This window comes from Rana temporaria, chromosome 9 (genome assembly GCF_905171775.1).
Source record: "Rana temporaria chromosome 9, aRanTem1.1, whole genome shotgun sequence".
NCBI classification, from domain to species: Eukaryota; Metazoa; Chordata; class Amphibia; order Anura; family Ranidae; genus Rana; species Rana temporaria.
The window spans coordinates 106,236,759-106,259,426 of NC_053497.1; the positions used below are offsets into that span (position 1 = coordinate 106,236,759).

At 44.3% G+C, this 22,668-nt stretch overlaps 1 protein-coding gene across 2 annotated transcripts in view; it reads left to right on the forward strand.

Annotated features, from left to right (window-relative positions):
- Window positions 1-6,284: 6,284 nt before the first annotated feature.
- Window positions 6,285-22,668, forward strand: part of RXRA (retinoid X receptor alpha) — a 268,926-nt gene continuing 252,542 nt past the window's right edge. The window contains exon 1 of one of the 2 annotated variants that reach the window (XM_040324086.1): window positions 6,285-6,514. In XM_040324086.1, coding sequence (XP_040180020.1) covers window positions 6,487-6,514 — 28 coding nt within the window. In that variant the 5' untranslated portion in view covers window positions 6,285-6,486. The remainder of the gene's footprint in view (window positions 6,515-22,668) is intronic. The other variant, XM_040324087.1, reaches the window with a different exon arrangement.

Sequence of the window (22,668 nt, forward strand, 5' to 3'; positions counted from 1 at the left end):
GGGCAGGGGGTGACTGTGTGGTTCGGGGGTCAGGTCATCACGTATGTCAATCTCCAGGCCCTTTTTCCTGGTGTAGTTGTGCAAAATGCAACATGCACCGATGATCTGGCACACAAAGTTTGGGGAATACAACAGGGTCCCCCCCGGACTTATCCAGGCATCGGAAACGTGACTTCAGGAGGCCAAATGTGCGTTCCACCACTCCACGGGTACGTATGTGTGCAGAATTGTAGTTTATCTCTCCTCTGGTTTGGGGATTCCGGTATGGAGTCATGAGATGGGGCCCAAGTGCATATGCCGCGCCACTTGGAAGGGAAAAGACAGGAGGATGTTAGTCGTGCATGTGCCCCTCGTGGTGTCTGCATCATGGGGTCGGACAGACATGCCTGACTCCCATGTCACTCACCAACCAGCCAGCTGTCCCCATACACGTTCTGTTCAAATTCTGTTGGGATGTTGCTTTGACGGAAAATGTCGTGGCTGGCCCCGGGGTGTTTGGCACGGACGTGCCATTTGAGGCATTGGGCATCGGCTATCACCTGTACGTTGATGGAATGCCAATTCTTACGATTGCAGTATATTTGCTCTGTGGCACGGGGGGGGCCGTAGTGCCACATGTGTGCAATCAATGGCCCCCACGGTGTGTGGGAATCCTGCAATTCTGAAGAAATCTGCCATTGCCTTCTGCCGCAGGTGCTCCTGGGTGGGTTTGATGAAGTGGTGGGACATGCGTCTGAGGATTGCGGGGACAACCTGGTGCACTCATCTGCTCATGGTGGATTGTGACATCCCAGCCACTACTCCACTTGTTCTTTGAAAAGATCCACTTGCAAGGAAATGCAGTGTTGCCAGTACCTTGACCAGTGGCTGCACTGCAGGTACGCGGTGTGTCTTGCTGGTGATGTCATCATGCAGGGTTGTGGCTAATTCCAGGATGGCATCAGGGCTGAATCTGAAGATGCGATACACCTCTGAATCACCCATGCCAAAGACGTCAATGCGTGTGCGGAATATCCTCTCCCGTGCCCTCCTACGTGCCCGTAGACGCAGTATTGCTATGACCACGGCTGCCCCTGGCATGTTGGCATACAGATGTGTTGTCCTGCAAGTGTGGTTGCTCAGCTCGTCTGTAACGACGGTGCTGCTGTAGCTGCTCTCCAGCTGACCTGTGCAAGTCTGGTGCAAAGTTACCCCTGCTTTATGAGGGGTAACTTTACGCCGGACATTGCACTTACGCGCACCGTGCGTAGCCTGCGCCGGCCAAACGTACGTTTCTGAATCGGCGTATCTCACTCATTTGCATAATTGAATAGGAAATCAATGGGAGCGGCAGATGCGTCCAGCGTAAATATGCGCCTACGATACGCCGGCGTAAGAAATTTACGTAGGTCGGAAGAAGCCTATTTTCCGGCGTATCTTGTTTTCTGGGTACGGCGCACAGGTACGATGGCGCATATTTACACTTACGCAGCGTATATCGAGATACGTCGGCATAAGTGCTTTCTGAATCTGGGCCATGCAGTTCAGGGTGGATACAATGTATATTGATAGATGTGATTTTCTAGAAGCAGGATGAAGGGTATACGTAATGTATATACATCATCTATGTGACTTTCCTTAGGTGGTGGCTGAACAGTATACAATTTATATAGCTAAATGTGTATATATATATATATATATATATATATATATATTACAGTATATGTCTATAAAGTGTACATTGTATGAGTGAGACGGGGAGGGCTATCTTCATTATATAAAGATGGCGGGGAGACTAGATACAGAAGAGGGTTTTATACAATGTATATAGAAGACAGAGGATTGTATTAGGATTGTATACAGTATATATAAGAGACAGAGAAAGACAGTATACAATATATATATAGGGGGCAGATGGTTGTACACATTATAAAGGTGATATGGTCTGTCTGTCTATAGAGGGCACTATACAGTGTATATAGGTGCTAGGATTGGCCTGTACATCATCCATATGGGTGACATAGGGAGCTGTGCACTATGTATATAGCAGTCAGCAGGAGTCTATATTATTCATATGGATGGCACAGGAGCTGTACAATGTACTGTATATAGGCGATTCTGTTGGCAAATTATAATGTATTAGGTTCACCAAGGGGTTGTCCATAATGTATATATGTAACTCAGTTGGCATTTTTAAAAAGGCATACATGTAATAATGTAATACAGGGCTGTGCACAAAGTATATAGGTGATACAGTGGGCAATATACCTTGTATATAGGTTACACTTTTGGCAATACACAAGGTATACAGTATATGTGACCCAGGAGCTCTACAAAATATACACAGTGTAGGTGAGTCAGTGGGCAGTATCCAATGCATATAGACAACAGTGGGTAGTATACAAGGCTTATATGTAGGTGACCCATGATCTCTAAGTAATATGATGTATACAGTACATACAGGTGATGCAGTGAGCGATATAAAAAGCATTTAGGTGACACAGTGGGCAATGTATTATGTATACAGGGGACACAGTGGGCAATATATAATGCATGTAGGTGATGCAGTGTGTAGAATATGATGTATACAGGTGTCACAGCGGTTATTATATGATATACACAGGTGACACAGTGGTCAGTACATGATGTATATGGCTGACACAGTAGTCAGTATATGATGTATATAGGGGACACAGTCGGCAGTACATATTGTATATAGGTCATACAGTGGGCAGTACATGATGTGCAGGGTACATAGGTGACATAGTGGGCAGTATCTGATGTATACAGGTGACACAGTGGGCAGTATATGATGCATATAGGTGACACAGTGGGCAGTATATGATGTATACAGGTGACACAGTGGGCAGTATATGATGTATACAGGTGACACAGTGGGCAGAATATGATGTATACAGGAAACACAGCGGGCAGCATATGATGCATATAGGCGATTCAGTGGGTAGTATATAATGCATATATGTGACATAATGGGCAATATATGCTGTATACAGGTGACACAGTGGGTAGTATATGATGTATACAGGTGACACAGTAGTCAGCACATGATGTATATAGATGACACAGTGGGTAGTATATGATGAATATAGGTGACACAGTGGTCTGTGTATGATGTATATAGGTGACATAGTTGGCAGTACATACTGTACATGGGTGACACAGTGGGCAGTAAATGATGTATACAGGTGACACAGTGGGCAGTATATGTATACATGTGACACAGTGGGTAGTATATGATGAATATATGTGTATTGTAGTTGTACTGTCTACCCTAAAGTTGTAAAGAGCTACATAAACTGTCAGCGCTATATAAATCCTGTATAATAATAATATATGATGTATACAGGTGACACAGCGGGTAGTACATTATATATATATATATATAGATGGCACAGTGGGTAGTATACAGGTAAAACAGTAGATAGTACATGATATATATATAGGTGATACAGTGGGTAGTAAACAAGGTATACAGGTGACACAGTGGGAACTAGTACATGATAAATAGATGGCACAGTGGGTAGTATACAATGTATGCAAGTGACATGGTGGGTACTAGTACATGATATATATATAGATGGCACAGTGGGTAGTATACAATGTATACAGGTGACACAATGGGTACTAGTACATGGTATATATAGATGGCACAGTGGGTAGGATTTAAGGTATACAGGTGACACAGTGGGTACTAGTACATGATATATAGATGGCACAGTGGGTAGTATACAATGTATACAAGTGACACGGTGGGTACTATTAGTACATGATATATATATATAGATGGCACAGTGGGTAGTATACAATGTATACAGGTGACACAGTGGGTACTAGTACATGATATATAGATGGCACAGTGGGTAGTATACAATGTATACAAGTGACACGGTGGGTACTATTAGTACATGATATATATATATAGATGGCACAGTGGGTAGTATACAATGTATACAGGTGACACAGTGGGTACTAGTACATGATATATAGAGGTGGCACAGTGGGTACTATACAGATGGTATACAGGTGACACAGTGGGTACTAGTACATGATATATAGATGGCACAGTGGGTAGTATACAATATATACAAGTGTAGCGCTCACCCCCGAAGGAGCTGCTGAATAGTTTGGGATCTGCGTATTAAGTTACCAAGTTCTCTTGTCTAGGGGTATAACTTGTGAGTGTGGATAAGGAGCAAATGTCCAGACAACAGCGTAGATTTTCCAATGCTTTATTCCAAGGCTAACATAGCCAACATCAACATAGCACACAGTAGAGAAAAGGTTGATGAGCAAGAGGGAACTGTGGTATCAGGCCTTGGATATCAAAGCATGGAGAGCAAGCCTGCTCTCAGTACAAATAGCTCAAACGTTGCCACTCCCGCCGGAGTGGGTAAAGTGTCCCCGGACAGGTAGTTAACTTTAGCCTGGCAGCCAGTGGGTCACTTGCAAATAAAGTCACTGGGAGGAAACAGGGCCTCTGGACAGGCCTGATAGGTATTTGGAAATGGTTAAAGATTAGGACTGACGAATCCTCCCAGTAAGCACAATTTGGGGTCACCCATAGACAGTTGCAATATACCTGTCGTGTGGCGTGGTGACCGGATCCCCGATGGTACGTCCCAACCTCGCAGACAACCTCTGTATCTAGGTTCTCCCGAGCAGACTCCTCATCGTACAGCTCCCAGCTTAGGATCTGGAACCCAGCAAGCCGCTGGGGTCCCTCTCAGCATCATGGTGAGACTCTGCCTGGTATGCAGCTCCGGTCAGGCGAGCCTCGATGGCGGGGTCCATGGATGCGCGCACCCTGAAGGTGGATGCCGCACCTGGACTCGGGCCCCGCATAGCACATCTACTCATGGCGGCTGCACAGATATACCCCCCGCCAGCATGTCCAAAAGAGTGAAAAAGTCTTCTGATTGGCTGCTGGGAAAGATAGGTCCATCACAACCCCTCTAGCGCCAACTGTCGTCCAGGGGTGACAACACACCCCTGGCACGCAGACTGACCTAGGAGGCAGTCCCAAACTGGCAACAGCACAAACTAAACATCTATGAGTGGGAGCAACTTAAATCTCCCACTCCACTAACTTTAGCGTAGCGCCCCACTAGCTAAAAAAAGTGACACAAGTGACACAGTGGGTACTATTAGTACATGATATATATATAGATGGCACAGTGGGTAGTATACAAGGTATACAGGTGACACAGTGGGTACTAGTACATGGTATATATAGATGGCACAGTGGGTAGGATATAAGGTATACAGGTGACACAGTGGGTACTAGTACATGATATATAGATGGTACAGTGGGTAGGATATAAGGTATACAGGTGACACAGTGGGTACTAGTACATGATATATAGATGGTACAGTGGGTAGTATACGATGTATACAGGTTACACAGTGGGTACTAGTACATGATATATAGATGGTAAAGTGGGTAGGATAGAGGGTATACAGGTGACACAGTGAGTAATAGTACATGATATATAGATGGCACAGTGGGTAGTATACAAGGTATACAGGTGACACAGTGGGTACTAGTACATGATATATAGATGGCACAGTGGGTAGTATACAATGTATACAGGTGACACAGTGGGTACTAGTACATGATATATAGATGGTACAGTGGGTAGGATAGAAGGTATACAGGTGACACAGTGGGTACTAGTACATGATATATATAGATGGCACAGTGGGTAGTATACAGGTGACACATGGGTACTAGTACAGGATATATATAAAGATGGCACAGTTGGTAGGATAGAAGGTATACAGGTGGCACAATGGGTACTAGAACACTATTTATAGATGGCACAGTGGATGGGATAGAGGGTATACAGGTGACACAGTGGGTACTAGTACATGATATATAGATGGCACAGTGGGTAGGATAGAGGGTATACAGGTGACACAGTGGGTACTAGTACATGATCTATATAGATGGCACAGTGGATAGGATAGAGGGTATACAGGTGACACAGTGGGTACTAGTACATGATCTATATAGATGGCACAGTGGATAGGATAGAGGGTATACAGGTGACACAGTGGGTACTAGTACATGATATATAGATGGCACAGTGGGTAGGATAGAGGGTATACAGATGACACAGTGGGTATCAGGGCTCAAGTCCTGCGGGAACGCGTGGGAACGGAGTTCCTGCACTTTTTTTCCCCAGGACTTGACCCCTGGTACTAGTACATGATCTATATAGGTGAGATGAGTCCCTCCCCCGGACGTACAGAGAAGTCTAGGCTGAGTCGGGGTGTCTGTGTGCTCAGCGCCCGCCGTCCGTCGCTCCCCCCTGGCGGGGCCCCTCAGTACAGCCAGCGCCGCTCTCCCTCTCCCTCTCTCTCTCTCACACACAGACTTCACTTACATTGTTGGTGAGTTTGCAGCAACTCGTCCGCCTCGGCCTCCCCCAACCTGGACTGTGTGGCCCCGGGGAGAGTGCAGCCACAGGGGCCCCAGGAGCCGCCATGGACACCAAACATTTCCTGCCTCTGGGTGAGTGTGACCGGCAGTGAGGACCTTTGTGTGTGCAAACGGACCGACCCCTCATCTCCCCCGGGGGCTCCTCCACACAACTTTCCTGACACCCCGACATTGACCCGTGTGCACGGCCCGGGGTGGGGGGCGGACCGGTGTGTGGACCAATGACCGGGAACTTATGTGACGAGAGCCCCCCAACACTGCAACATGGGGGAACCCCCCCCCACCCATAATACTGACTACTGCGTCATCCCATAACATGGCCTGAGCTAAAGGGGGACTCCATTCCATCACACTATAGGGTCACCCCATACCAGGGTACTGAGGGGCTGTGTCACCCCCATATATCACAGTATGTCACCCCATATATCACAGTATTTCACCCCATAAATTATGTCACCCTATATATCACAGTATGTCACCCCACATATCATGTTATCCTATATTAGGGTACTGGGAGCTATGTCACCCCATATATCACAGTATGTCACCCAATATCTCATGCCACCCTATATCAGGGTACTGGGGGCTATGTCACCCCATATATCACAGTATGTCACCCAATATCTCATGCCACCCTATATCAGGGTACTGGGGGCTATGTCACCCCATATATCACAGTATGTCACCCTATATCAGGGTACTGGGGGCTATGTCACCCCATATATCACAGTATGTCACCCAATATATCATGCCACCCTATATCAGTGTACTGGGGCTATGTCACCCCATATATCACAGTATGTCACCCAATATCTCATGCCACCCTATATCAGGGTACTGGGGGCTATGTCACCCCATATATCACAGTATGTCACCCAATATCTCATGCCACCCTATATCAGGGTACTGGGGGCTATGTCACCCCATATATCACAGTATGTCACCCAATATCTCATGCCACCCTATATCAGGGTACTGGGGGCTATGTCACCCCATATATCACAGTATGTCACCCAATATCTCATGCCACCCTATATCAGGGTACTGGGGGCTATGTCACCCCATATATCACAGTATGTCACCCAATATATCATGCCACCCTATATCAGGGAACTGGGGGCTATGTCACCCAATATCTCATGCCACCCTATATCAGGGTACTGTGGCTATGTCACCCCATATATCACAGAATGTCACCCCATATATCATACTATGTCACCGCATATATCATGTCACCCCATATACCAGGGTACTGGGGGGACTATGTGACTCCATATATGAGTTCTACCTATACCAGGGCATTGAGTGGGGGTAGTATAGGTTATGTGGGTACAGTGTGCCCAGCATGGTCTAACACAGCTGTACAGATCACATGCAGTAGAAGGGATAATATGCGATTGGCCAGGCAAGTACTGCAAGTCCCAGCATCACCCGGTAGGGTGATGAGCTGAAGTTCTTGCAGTAGTTGCAGACACCTGTGGCAGAGAGTGAATGATGGCGGAGCCCCCCAGGTCCTGTCAGATGACACCCCGCCATTCTCACCAGCACCACGTCCCTTGCCCTTAGATCACACAGTCACTAGGAATCTCTCTGTCCAGGTATTGCCCCCTCTCCAGTCTTTATTGGGATTTTATATAAAACATAATAAAAATAATGTTGAGAAATGATAGTGTTCCCCCCCCCCGTCTTACAGGGTCCCCCATAATTTGGCTACCTGTGTGGCTGGCTCTTCATTGTAGACTGGGGGGGCTTGGCATACAGAGCTGCCAAGTGCTGCCAAGTCACCAACTTCTGTTTATAATATTTTTGTGTTTGGGGTTTTTCTTTTTCTTTTTTTTTTTGACTTCCTGTTATGACATGCTAGATTTCTGCTTACAAGTCCTGACAAAATGTATTTTGTGTGTGTGTGTTATATATAGTCATGCATGTTCACATGTTCCTTTAGCATGTTTGCTTTTTATTCATGGTGCATTGTAGATATTTGTGTTTTTATGTCATTCTGTATAAAACAATATGTGTCGGTTGCCATTGCTATCAGCAGTGTATAATGATTTTCTATGTGCCTGTTGTAGTCCTCGGTGATCTCTCCCATGTGTGATCACATCATGTAGTTCCGTGATGAAGTTTGCATTGTCTCGGCGGCTCTCTTTGGTTTGTGAGTTGCGTCCTGTGGCAGTTCTGAGAAGTGGAATAAATATTGTTTCCCTTCCTCTGCTCTTTACCTATCTGATGGCCGTGAGCTTTAAGCGCTTAGATCAGGCGCGCTCTGTGTAATTCGGGTATTTTGCAGCCTGTGATTTTGCTTTATTGGACCAAGATGTAAATATTATGAGGGCTTGTGGTGTGTAAACGCAGAGAGACCGCTTAAGTCTCGTCCATCAGATAAGTTTAGGCCTTGGAATGGGTCTCCTCTCCTTGTGGGTTTAGGTTGGCGGGTGCTGAGTTTCTGTAAAACGCTGCATGGATGTTGTCTTGTTTCCTCAGCATCAGGTGAAAGAAACATTGTGGAATTCTTTTTGTCTGCGTGAAAAGCGATTGCAGCTTACCAATTCTTAGATGTCGTGGCTGCATTAGTTTTCCTGTTTTAGGGCATTTTACTTGTATTTTTAGCTGATGTTCTTGCCAGTAAATCTGTCATTTTTCAACTTCCTTTAACAGACTAAGCTTTCCAGCAAAAGTGATAGTTGGAGGGTTGAGACAAACCATTTTACACTTGATAAACGGACGTTTAGGAGCAGTTGGGCATTTTTTTCAGCTGCCCCTGAACTCTCCTCTGTAGGGGCCCTTTCACACGGAGCGGATCAGTAATGATCCGCTCTGTGTGTCCACAAAGCTCAGCGGGGATCCTCCGTAAAATCCCCGCTGAGCTGGCAGCTGACAGGGCGGTCCCCGCACACTGTGCAGGGACCGCCCTGTGTTTCCTCCGCTCTCCCCTATGGGGGATCGGACGAACACGGACCGTATGTCCGCGTTCATCCGATCCGGCAGACGGAAGAAAAATAGGATTTCTTCCGTCTGCAAATGCGGATCTTTGCGGAGGCGGACAAATTACGGGTGTCAGCGGATGTTCATCCGCTGACACCCGTAATCACATAGGGACCCATGTATGTCCCGCTAGCGGCTGAATAGCACAGCTAAAACGATGGTAAAGCGGCGCTTTACCGATAACGCGGCCAGTTGGCAGTGTGAAATTGCTCTTGAGATAATTAAGCTTCACTCCATGCCCATATAAATATAGCCTAAAGAATGTACAGAGCCCCCTTCAGCACAGACCCCCCCATTCTGCACAGACCCCTCCATTCAGCACAGATGGACCCCCCCCTTCAGCACAGATGGACCCCCCCCTTCAGCACAAACCCCCCCTTCAGCACAGATGGACCTCCCCTCCCCCCCATCCCATTCAGTACCTCAGATCAGCCATCAGCACCGCCGGGTCACAGCAGGTTCCCTCCCCCTGTGTACACATAAACACTGGAGGGGGAGGCGGCTTCACTCTGCTCGCTGTGTCTGTGTGACATCCGGCCCGGGACCGCTCAGACAGCCCGCGGCCGCGAGACTCTTCAACACCTTCTCGATTTTCCAGGGGGGGTCAATTGCCCCCCCTTGCCCTATGGAGCGGACGCCCATGCTTTCTAGGCAGTTGAGTTGGGAAGCCTTTTTTGGAGCGCAACAAATTTGAAACGCCAAATGCCTGTAAACACAGAAACTCGCATTTAGCAGCGCTTCGTTTACAGACGTTTTTCATTTTAACGAAGAAAAAAAAAAAGCTTCTAGATGCAAATGGACGTTTTTAGACATCGGTTTCTAGCTGTCAAGGTAAATCATTCAGAAGAGGTTAAACAACGTCCCGTGTACATGAAGTCTTACTGGCTGGATTAAAGTAGAAGAAAAAAAAGAAAACGAATGCAGCCACCATTTGCATCATAATTTTTTTTCCCGTTTTTGGGTATTATAATGATGATACATTTTTATGGTTTTACAACAGTCCTCTTGGGAACTCGAAACAACTGAAAGCTGAGAGTTGGAGTTCAGAAGTGTTTCCCATTGATGGCAATGTAATACTACACCAAGCTCCACCAATGCAGGCTGATCTGTGTCTTCTGTGTGGTGGCCGCTGTCATTTTGAGATGCCATGAAGGGGGTGATCTATGAACAATATTTAAAGTGGTTGTAAACCTCAGACATGAAATATAAACAAAGCATATCCCTCTACATTGTGTACTTGTCTCAATCCAGAGCACTAAGTGTCAGTTCTGTCTGCTGCTTCATTCCTCTGTTATCAGCATGAATAATTTCTGACACCAAGAGAAAATGGTGACTGGGGAGGGACCTCCAGCTGATTGACAGCCTCAGCTCTGTTCCTGTGTGAAGGGGGTGTGTCCCTTCCCTCCATTCAGCTCTGAAGACTGTAACTTTAGCTCTCCGCCCCCTTTGTTACCCCCTGACAGCTCAGACTAGCTTTTAGAAATGATGGACTTTGAGTGGGTGTAGAGAAGAGAAGACTGCAGATAAACGGGTACAATTTATGTAGGAAGATTTGTTTAATCCCTGTGTATCAGAGGCCAGTCACTTCACTGGGTTTATATAAGGGTTTATAATCACTTTAATGGCCAACCCTAGCCCAAACCTTTCCTTTCATTTTTTGATAGAGCCTCTGTGAGGTTTTTATTGTGGTCTGTGTCGGTATTGGGGAGATTTTCCCGCACTTCCTGCCAGGATTGGAAGTGAGGTGAAATGTGTCCAATGTGGAACCAAAAGCACACGTTTAGAAGCGTGAGGGAGGGGTTTTATTGCTGTCCATGGCTTCCTGTCCTAATGTCAGCAGCACTTGCCATTTTGTGCCTATTGGGGACAGCGAGGGAAAGTCTCTGGTGTCACAGACAGAAATAAAACTAAATGTAGCTTTAAGACATATATATATTATATATATACACAGGTCGGGTCTGTGTGTGCGGTTATATGACTCTGTTATGGTAAAACAAGAGCGATTAAGCTACCGGCAACACTGGCAGTTTTGTATCGCCGCACACAAAATGAAAATTGAAAGGTCCTTCTCTGATTACTTTTGCAAAACTGCGCCAAGCGTAACCTTACCCCTGCCAGTCCATCTCTGGTGTAGGTTATAGAGACGACGCTGTGCCGCGCTATCGCCGCTCTCCCTTTTCCTCTATGCATTATTTAGGATTCTTCTTTTTTTCTTGTGGCTGCCAAGTGTGAGTGCCATCTGATAAGTCCCATTTTGAGTGTGCCCAAAGTCTGCCGTTTATCCATCTAAACCTGATTTAAAGGGAGGAGATAAGGCCTAGCCGGGGGCTTCAATCAAACGCCCAGCTCTGATATCGGGTTGCTTTTCGACAGCTCCGTGTCCCACTGCGCATCACAAGTATAAATAAACTATTAGTGGTTTGTAATAGCAGCAGGGGGCTCCAGAAAAGTCATGTTATAAGAGGACCGGTCATGGAAGTGACTTCATTTTTCTGGCCCTGCTTCTGTCCAAAAGAAAGAAAATAAACGATTTGTTCTCATTGGTGTATTTCTAGTTAAAGAATATGTAAACCCAACATTTCCTTTCATATGTGCCCGCTGTACCATGTACTTGTATGGAAAAGTATCCTGTTCTCTTTGTATTGCTTCCTTTGTGTGAAATCCCTGGTGTTCCTGCCAATCCCTCTGCTTTCCTATTAGAAACTGACCACGCTAGGCATTAGAGCACAGTGTGGTCAGTTCTCTAGCTGTGCTCAGCCTGCTCTCCTTCAATGATCAGGCTTGCCCTGACATGTCTCCCCTGCATAGTCATTCACTGGGAAGATCGGTGTGCTGCTGTTTCTTTTCCCCAGCTCTCATTTAACTGAGAACAGAGGAAATGTGATCACTTTTTAAAAAAAAGGGGGGGGGGCGAGGGTATTTATAATGTTTTTCTATTTATACACAAATGTTTTGCCTTTCATTTCTATTTCAAACTGATTGGGTTGTTTTGCAAGTTGTGTAAAATGGAGCTGTGAATCATACAAGCTGAATTATGATCCTGTCTGCTGGTGATTATTGCACCAAAGGTTCTGAGGGGGCTGCCCACCCTCCAAGCGTCCGCCTGACACCTGTTACCCCAGATGGGTAAAAGGTCTATCCCTTGCTGATGTCTTTTATTTTTATTTTACCTTTTTGAATGCAAATTTTTTTCCACAATTGATGGTAGGTGGCCTCATTCTCATCATCCGAACTGGTAGGGCCTTTAAAATGCCCCTGAACAGTTTCCAAGTGCCGCTTTTCAGGGTCTGTGTGCAAAGCGCCAGCGGTGTGCTTGGCCTTGTCTGAGGCGCCAACATATTTTTCACACCTGCCTGCGTATTCTATATTATTTTTCATGGCCGTTATATAAATATTTGAGATATTTTTGGCAGTCGTCTTGGGGAGAAGTGTCACGGTCAGCTGACTGATATGGCGAGTGTTTTATGGGATTAGCGTCACATAAACAAACTTTTGATGGAGATTTAAACATCATATCATTTCAGATATACATAGGCTTGTATCGCAGCTGTGGAACATTTAAAGCTCCAGTCAGATATTTAAAAAATACTGCAGCTCTGTGTTCATTAATACGCAATTTAGCCTAGGTTCACACTGCTGCGAATTCAAAATCACGGTAAAATGCGCGATTTTTAATGTAAATCGCGGCCCGAAATCGCAAAAAGTAGTACAGGAACTACTTTTTGAAATCGCAGATGCGGCGTCGCACTGATTAGGACAGTGCCATTGCCGACAATTGCCGCCGATTTGAGATGCGATTTGACATGTCAAATCGCATCTCAAATCGTTCCAAATCGTACCCAGTGTGAACCAGGGCTCAATGTCATTTTTAAATGCAACCAGTGGAAGTACCTGAATTTGGCTTGCTATTGGCCTCTTTCAGTGCTGCACAGCAGAGCTCAGACTGGGAAAGGAAGAAGAAACTCAATAAGCGTGCTAATGGAAGGAGCAAGCAGGAGGGGACAATACCTGTAAAGCTCACCATATACAGTTGGGAGCTTTTTTTATTTTTTTTGCCAGCGAGCAGATTCCACCATCCATACTAAAGTCGGCCATACATGGATCAAACTTAGGTTGGTTAAGCAGGGACCGGCTGAATTGTAATCCATGTATGGGCACCCTTGTTGTACAGAAGTTGATCTATCGGATCTACAGCCTGTTGGGATTTTCCCAATCGAAGACAGCTGATTGGCTGCAGCCACAGATTGAGAAAAAAGTTCCAACATGACTCTTCAATATAAGTTCAGCAAACAAATGTTGAGCAGTGCCAGCCAAACGCAGATCACATTTTTGGCAGGACCTGGTGTATGGCCAGCTTTAGTGTTCAAGCGGAACTTCAGTCATTTTTTCATCTTTCCATCTATCAAATCTTCTGCCCTTGTTGTTGTTTTAACTTTGGATAGTAAAACATTTTTTTCTGCCAGTAAATACCTTATACAGCCCACTTCCTGTTTCTGGTCTGGTAAAAAGTGTAGGCTTATGACATCATGCACCGCGCTCTCTCTCTCTCACTCTCGTGACAGTTTGCCAGGAAGCAAAAAAATCAATGATTTAAAAAACAAAATCAAAAGAATCAGATTTTTGTGATTTTAATCCTTTTTTGATTTTTATCAAATTTATTTTAAATTTTTTAAATATTTTATTTTGGAGTAAAAATCTATCTAAAGATAGTTTTTTTTCTTTTTAAGATGCATTAATAATAGTTTAAATTTATTCAGCATGAAATGAAGCACGAGGCTGTATATTCTACAATATAAAATGTTTTGGTAAACTCTTTCAATTAATCCAAGCTCTGCAAGCTGAGATAACATGCACTGCATTGATGCATTCACACAATGTCACAGTAACCGTGAGGTAAAACAAAGTTCAGGAATATTCCTTTATCCCATTGTTTTGCAAATCTATGTACACTACAAACTGTATGACTGAATCGGTTCTGATATCGCTGTTTTACTAACCTGACAGCTTATTATTCTAAATGGGAAAACCTTCAGTTTGCAAATTTTAAAGGTTCTAACTGCCAGCAAGAATGAGTCCTTACATTTAAAGAGCACCTGTCATTTCATATCCACTATGTCAGCGCATGTTAGTAGGCATCCACTCACCCGCTCCTGCCACATCCCTCACCTTGTTGTGTCACTGCCGCATCATCAGCCATCCCATTAAAATGAATGGGACTGTCAACAGCGGCTCTTTAAAAATTATGATTTAAATCAAGCCTTAACTAGTGATTTAAATCAAATCCCTCCCCTGCCAGGAAGGGAGGGGGGATAAGTCAATGGAGGACCAATGAGAGCTGCAGAGCTGTATGTGTGCCTCTGTAAATCCAGGAAGTGAACAGGCAGCTTCAGCTGCCCACAGTTAAAATGGCTGCAGTCAGACTCCGTAGAGGGAGGTTTTCTGCAGCATATTTGGGAAGTACAGAATTACAGTATATATAAAATAAGATATTTTTTTTTTGTTTTTATTACAAAATGATGTGAGCAGACTGCATTTCTTCTTTAAGTCGACCATACATGGAGTGAAATTTGGCGGTTCCAGCTGGGACCAGCTGAATTTCAATCCATGTATGGGAAGGTTGAGTTTTTTTATACAACCAGCCTAACAAGTTTTTTTCCCTATTGTTTTTTATCCTGCGGTCAGAAAACCATAGCGTAGCGGGAGGACTCCCCCATCCACATCGAGTGTGGATAGGCGAATTGCGGCAACCTGCTGGCTTAACTGAAAAAAATTGCATAATGTATGGGCTGCTTTAGTGAACTGCGGCAGAAAACAAAATGTTTCACCTGTCCAAAAAACGACGTTTTTCCAACTTCATCATTAAAAACGATGTTGCCCACACACTTGTGCGAACACCGACATTTCATGTGATTTGCACCCTCACTGCAGTGCCGATGGCATGCGATATTTGTGCAATGCGAGTTTGCACGTGTGTGAACCTAGGCTAATCTCCCAAATAGGGACAACACTTTAAAATTGTGAAAAAATCCTCACATTGTCATTCAGTGTTGCTACGTTTTGCATTGGGGGTTTCTGAAATCTGCCAAATATTTTTCTTCATATTGAGTGGATGGTGAAACGGAAAGCTGCAAAGTGTTTAAAAGGTTGCATTTGCAATCACATTGAGTGAATCTGTGTGAAAGCTGAAGACCGCATGGGTGGAATAGAGTGCAGAGAAAGAAGGTTGTGTTACCAATACTCACAGATGGATCATCTTTATGGATTTGTAGTAGAAAACAAGAATGCAGAAAACCATAAGAGCCGGTTCACACACAGGCGGCGTGACTTTAGGGGCGACTCGGCAAGGCGACTTGAGAGGCAACTTGCAAAATGACTTCAGTATTGAAGTCAATGCAAGTCGCCCCGAGTCGCCCCCAAAGTCGTACAAGAACCTTTTTCTAAGTCGGAGAGAGTTGCGTCGCTCCTATTAGAACCGTTCCATTGACTACTGTGGACCGCGACTTGTCAGGCGGCTGAGTCGCCTGACAGGTCGCCCCTGTGTGAACTGGCTCTAAGTGTCAGACTAATAAAAATAAACTTAATTTCATAAACTTCAGGAACATTTGTAAATGTGACAATTGTGTGAATTGGTATAAAATATCAGAAGTGGATCAGAGGACTGAAGCTGCGATCCGTTCAAACTTTTATTTTATTTAAAATAACTTTACCCACATATTTAATGTTCAGTTTGTGCCAATTCTGTTCCAAGATGGCTGCTGACCCAAGTCCATGTTTTTGCCGTAGTTTACGCCTGACTTCAAGACGCATGTTGCATCACGCCAGACAGACAAGCTTGTGCGTAATACAAGAGGGGGCGGACGGACCTTTGCCTTGGACACGTGAATAATAATAAAAAAAATGTACGGGTCCAGGGTTCAAAAACATCCTTCTCGTTGAGCGACCTACAGGAGCACCTGCATTTAACCCTTCCTGTGCAGAGTATATCAAAATCATGACTGTGCCATCCGAGCTGCTCGGATTAGAAGCTGTAAAGTAGAGGAATCCATTGTGTTTTTGTTCATGCTGTTAGTTTGATAGACATTTTTATAGCTTGTTTTGCTTTCTCTGGTAAAAAAAAGAAAAAAAAAGAAGCTATCTGGGTGGAAGCTGTTTTCTGGAAAAGACGCCCTTTAAAATCGTGGTACATAAAGGCAGCGGTCATTGACTCGCTTTTTAGTTATGACCAAAAAAATCTGCCATTTATTGTGTGCTGGCGATTGCGTCTCACCAAATTACAGTGAGAAGAATCAATCTGTGCAGGCCTCAATATTGCATTTTATTAAAAAGCATCTTCCATAAAGGTGAATGGTGGCAATGCAATGTGTGTAAGCTGCATCAAAAATGCAACTTCTTTATGCATAGGTGTGGGGGTAACCAAGTTTATCTTGAAGATTTTGTTAACCACTTAAGCCCCGGACCTTTAGGCAGCTAAATGCCCAGGCCAGGTTTTGCTATTCGGCACTGCGTCGCTTTAACAGACAATTGCGCGGTCGTGCGACATGGTTCCCAAACAAAATTGGCGTCCTTTTTTCCCCACAAATAGAGCTTTCTTTTGGTGGTATTTGATCACCTCTGCGGTTTTTATTTTTTGCGCTATAAACAAAAATAGAGCGACAATTTTGAAAAAAATTCTTTACTTTTTGCTATAATAAATATCCCCCAAAAACATATATAAAAAATGTTTTTTCCTCCGTTTAGGCCGATACGTATTCTTCTACCTATTTTTGGTAAAAAAAAACGCAATAAGCGTTTATCGATTGGTTTGTGCAAAATTTATAGCGTTTACAAAATAGGGGATAGTTTTATTGCATTTTTATTCTTTTTTTTTTTTTACTACTAATGGCGGCGATCAGCGTTTTTTTTTTTTTTTTTTTTTTTTTTTTTTTTTTTCGTGACTGCGACATTATGGTGGACACTTTGGACAATTTTGACACATTTTTGGGACCATTGTCATTTTCACAGCAAAAAATGCATTTAAATTGCATTGTTTATTGTGAAAATGACAGTTGCAGTTTGGGGGTTAACCACAGGTGGTGCTGTAGGAGTTAGTGTTCACCTAGTGTGTGTTTACAACTATAGGGGGGTGTGGCTGTAGGACTGACATCATCGATAAAAGGGATGACTCGATCGATGCAGCCGCCGCAGTGAAGCACGGGGAAGCTGTGTTTACATACGGCTCTCCCCGTTCTTCAGCTCCGGGGAGCGATCGCGACGGAGCGGCTATAAACGTATAGCCGCGCCGTCGTCCCGGATCGCTCCCCGCGGGTATCCGACCGCCGCATGTAGCGGGGGGGGGGGGGGGGTTGTTATGTGACGATGAGCCCCGGGAAGACGGGAAATTCAAATGAAAGCTATTACAGCAGGCAATCCCGCTCTGCTGATCCGGCCGGATTGCCTCTTCCTCTGCACAGGTCACGCTGTATTGGGCACAGGCAGGCCAGGCTGTATTGGGCACAGACAACGCTGTATTGGGCACAGGTCACGCTGTATGGGGCACAGGCAGGCCAGGCTGTATTGGGCACAGGCAGGCCAGGCTGTATTGGGCACGGGCAACACTGCATGGGGTACAGGTCACGCTGCATGGGGCACAGGTCACGCTGCATGGGGCACAGGTCACGCTGCATGGGGCACAGGTCACGCTGCATGGGGCACAGGTCACGCTGTATAGGGCACAGGTCACGCTGCATTGACACTAGGGCGGCTCTGGGGGCCCCATAAAACATTTTGCTATGGGGCCCTGTGATTTCTAGTTACGCCCCTGCAAGCTAATCATTTATTCATTTAATTAACTTTTTTAATAGTGAACTTTTTGCAAATGGCCGACTTTGCCAGCTGAAGAGATATAAAGAGTGGCCATTTTTTCCGATATTTTGATTAATTTGCATAACTGATTATGCCATGGCACATATATACTTCCTGGATTTGAAATCACCTTTTTAAATACAAAAATGTTATATATTGCAGTTTTCCAATCCTTGGGGCCCATTCACACCAGGTGCAATAGGACTGCTGTGGGCAGTTATTTCAGAGCAGTCCCACCACAAGATAAAACAATCACTCCCATGTATTTGCTGCAAGAGCCCCGCAAGTGAACGTGACAAACTGTGGGATCCTCCCATGGCTTTCAATGGGGCTGCTTACTCTCAGCTAATCGTGGGAACCCCCACTGGCATTCTCGTGTCTAATCACAGTGTGAATGCACTCTAAAGCCTAGTACACGCAGGCCGAATGTCGGGTGATATTGGCCAGTTCAATAGAAACTAGCTGATGTTCGGCCCGTGTGTACTGCAGTTGGTCAGAAAGAAGCTTGCTGTTCGACCGGCTTCTGTCGAAGGGGCATGACCAAAAAGCTTTGCCGATCGGCTCCCGATCAGCGCTGGTCAGCGTTGGCTGAGATCGCTGATCGGCAGACCTTTTTCGAAGTGTTCTGGCGAGGGGCCGCCCCCCTGTCAGAATACAATAGAACAGCAGAAGAGATTGCTGTACTAATATGGTTAGGACAGCGGCTCCTCTTGAGCTGTCATTTTTTTTATTCAGCCCTGCTGGGTTGATCAAAAAAACAAACGTGTTCTAGGTCTAAAGGATGAAAAAACAACTTGCTGGTGGGATCAAGTAGGTAATAATTAAGTTACAGGGTGGACTCTAGTGCTAGTGACAGACTGGACTGTATCTTATTGTCATTTTGATTTTGGCCATAGTTGCACTTTAGGCAAGCTAAACGGAAAACAAATCTATCAGGATCCTCCATCCGCACTAGTGAGTTGGATGGCGGAATGCAGGAATTCCCGCATCTTGGATGTTACAAGCATCTGCTTTGGCTGTAGGTTAGAAAATGATCTTTTCAGCAGCTGCAGTCTGGTATGGACTTTGTGTTGGATTCATACTTGCTGTCTATAGGAAGCAGTTTTGGTATGCTCTTCAGTTTCTTCACTGTTACCTGTGAGCCTGAAGTGTAATAGAAGAGCGGTCTGCAGGGGGGAGCTACAGAAATGCCTCATTGTTTGTTCAGCAGATGTTCAACAAAAACCTAGAGACCTGTTTCGTGGGTGAACACATTCAATGTTATCTTATGTGACCATGTCTCATTTACAGTCGTTTTAGGCAGATTCTTTTAACAGCATTTCTTTGAAAGCAAAAAAATTAGTTCAGATGCTGGAGATTTGCACGTTTCAGACGCCAAACGTGGCTTAACGTGTTACTGGTGTTTAGCCGCGTTTTCGTTTATAGGCGTTTTTCGTTTTTGGCAATTAAAAAAAAAAAAAATACTAATTTATTTTTTTGAAATGCTTCTAAACGCAAACGCGGCAAAACAGACATTTTAAACGTGGGTTACTATCTGTCAAGTTTAATCATTTAGGAGCGCTTTTTCATCCATCCGTTTACGGATGAAAAAGGGACATGCATTGATCCCTATGAGATTGCGGGTGTCAGAGAATGAACATTCGCTAACACCCGATCTCATCAGGGTCCGCAATTCTCCGATTCTGCAGACGGAGAAAATCCTATTTTTTCCATCCGTCATCGGATCGGGTGAACATGGACAGATGGTCCGTGTTCATCCGATCCCCCCATAGGGGAGAGCGGCGATCTGCCAGGGCGGTCCCTGCATAGTGTGCGGGGACCACCCTGTCATCCGCCGGCTCAGTGGGGATCAACGGCGCAATCCCCGCTGAGCAAGCAAAGGTTCACGGGGCGGATCATCACGGATCCGTCCTGTGTGAAAGGGCCCTAATATTCTATTTCATTTATTCTCTGTTCACCCAGAGCTGATAATTCAGTGATTGGTGGATGCTACAAGTCTAAACCATCTTTCAGTTTCTTGTATCTCTCGGGAGCTTGAGTGTTGCACTTTCTGAGGTCGGCACCTACTGCCATTTAGATGCTCTGCCAACCTGCCCGATACATTTTATGTTTTGTATAATGCAGGGGGAGGGGCTAAAACTCCCAGGTGGTCGGGGACAGAATCAGGACCTGTGATTGGAGAGGTGACTCTGTACCTGAATTATCACTTTTGGGTGGAATGGCCCTGGAAAGAAACTTTAGGTAGTTTATTCAATGTTACGTATTCGGTTTTGCAATTCTCTTGAACAGAATGCCAGTGTTAACGTTTGCAGTCAGATGTTGCTTTAGATTGTATTGAGGAGTGGGAGGACCATCATTTTCTCATTATGACTTTTTTCCGCAGTTGTCATTTCTTGATTCTTTCCTAGAAGTAATTTTACACGTCATTTTGTGATTTTTTTTTTTTTTCTGTCTGAAAGTTTCCTTCAGTAAAAATGCTAATATTTCTATTTAGTCTGTAGATATAGTCTGTGAAAACCTTCCTCCTAAATTTATGCAATGCTTCCTTATATGAAGCTTCCATCTAGTGCCGAAACAACTAATCGATTATGAAAATAATCAATTACTATTTTAATAATTGATTAATCGGCCAGTAACATAATGGGTTAAACAAAAAAATGATCCGTTTTATAGTACAAAAAGAGCAAACAATCACTACTGTTAACAAAATACAAAAAATCTTTGTACATTCGCTAAATGAAAGAATGTTTGAAATTTTCACTTACTTTTAACATTCAGTTTTAAAATCAATGTAATTTCTGAACGAAAACCACATACACTATCCGAGAATTCCTTTGACCAAGAAGTTTTCTATTGTTTCTAAACTTCCCCGTCACTGTGGCTGAAAACAATCTTCGATTTGACCCCACTGACGATTAGAAAATCGAACAAGTGTTCTTAAAATATATTTTTTTTCAAGGAAGATGTTGTATGGCCACACTTTATTTTTATTTTTTTATGGTCATTAACCGATTAATCAAAACAATAAACTGCCAACTAATCGATAATGAAAATAATCGTTAGTTGCAGCCCTACTCCATCATCTCCTGCATACCGACTGACAGCGGGAGAACCCATGCTGGAATAAGGGGAGTCAGGGCAGCAGATGGTGAAATGTATATAAAGACAGCAGCTCTGGTAGCCTCATGTTTCAGGCATTTGGAGAAAGTGCTGAGCTGTTTAGGTAGCACACATAGTTCACTGATTGGTTGGCGACAATCAAATCAATAGTCATGTTTTTTTTTTTTGATTGACTGAAGGGAAGTTGAGTAGAAGAAACCCCTGATTGGATCATTTCCTGTTATATTGCTTTATGGTGTTTCTGATTTAATTTCCTATTGATCACAATTATTATTTAAATCTATTTCTGTCCATAAAATTGATCAAAGGTTGCCAGTTAATTAAGTTTGTCAATAGCAGGCTTTCTTCAGGCCTCCAATCACTTCTAATCAGATTAGTAATCCAAAACTGGCAGTAAATAGTTGAAATATCCTTACTATTGCAGAGTCTATGGCCAGCATATAAGTGCCTCTAGATGGAATTGCTTTTCTTTTCTTAGAACCCCTTTAACCAGTGTTTGGAATCATCTGTTCAGTCTTTGCAGACCGTGGACAGGATCTCGCAGGAAATGCGCTCATGAATTTACACCCGGGGTTACAAGTTAGTAAAATGTGCCGAGTGTCAGATTTGTGTTTCGGAGGATATGCATAAGTTTCGCAGGCAGTTCAGTTGCAGGCAGTGATTTCAGTGATTGCTGTAGAGGTTCAGGCAATAGTCGAAGGAGGCCAAGAGGAAAAGCTTTGCAGTTTGAAAATGCTGAGAGTCAGTGTGATCAGGAAGAGGTGCGGTTTGGTGGTTTAAGCAAAGTCTTGTGACTTCAGAACAGCCAGAGGAGCCGACCGGCAGATTTAAAGGCACAAAACTCTTGCTAGGGACATTCCACAATTTCCTGTTGCCTTTGCTCAGTTATTTAAAGGGCAATGTTTTTTTCTTATATTGTGTTCCTGTCCTTAACTGGCCCAATCAGATTTCCAAAATTTGAAACTGAACTCTTGGATCAGCAAATATTTTCTAAATCAAGAAGCATTCATTTCCTACTTGTATCTTTTGTGTGATTTGTGTATTTCTTCCAGATCTGTGCAACAGTCCGGTGTGAAAGTTGGACTCTATACAGTAAGTTTCTGCAAAAAGACCGGTCAGTGTTGCTCTTACTCCTTGTGCAGGGTGACTGGTCTTGTATCCGCCCCCTCCTGTCGTTTTTGGCAGGTGTTCTGTCAAATTAGGCGACCCGTCAAATCTTGTAACTGAAGTGATGTTCCGTTACAGCCATCTTAGTACATCCCACACTCAGCCGCAGTAAG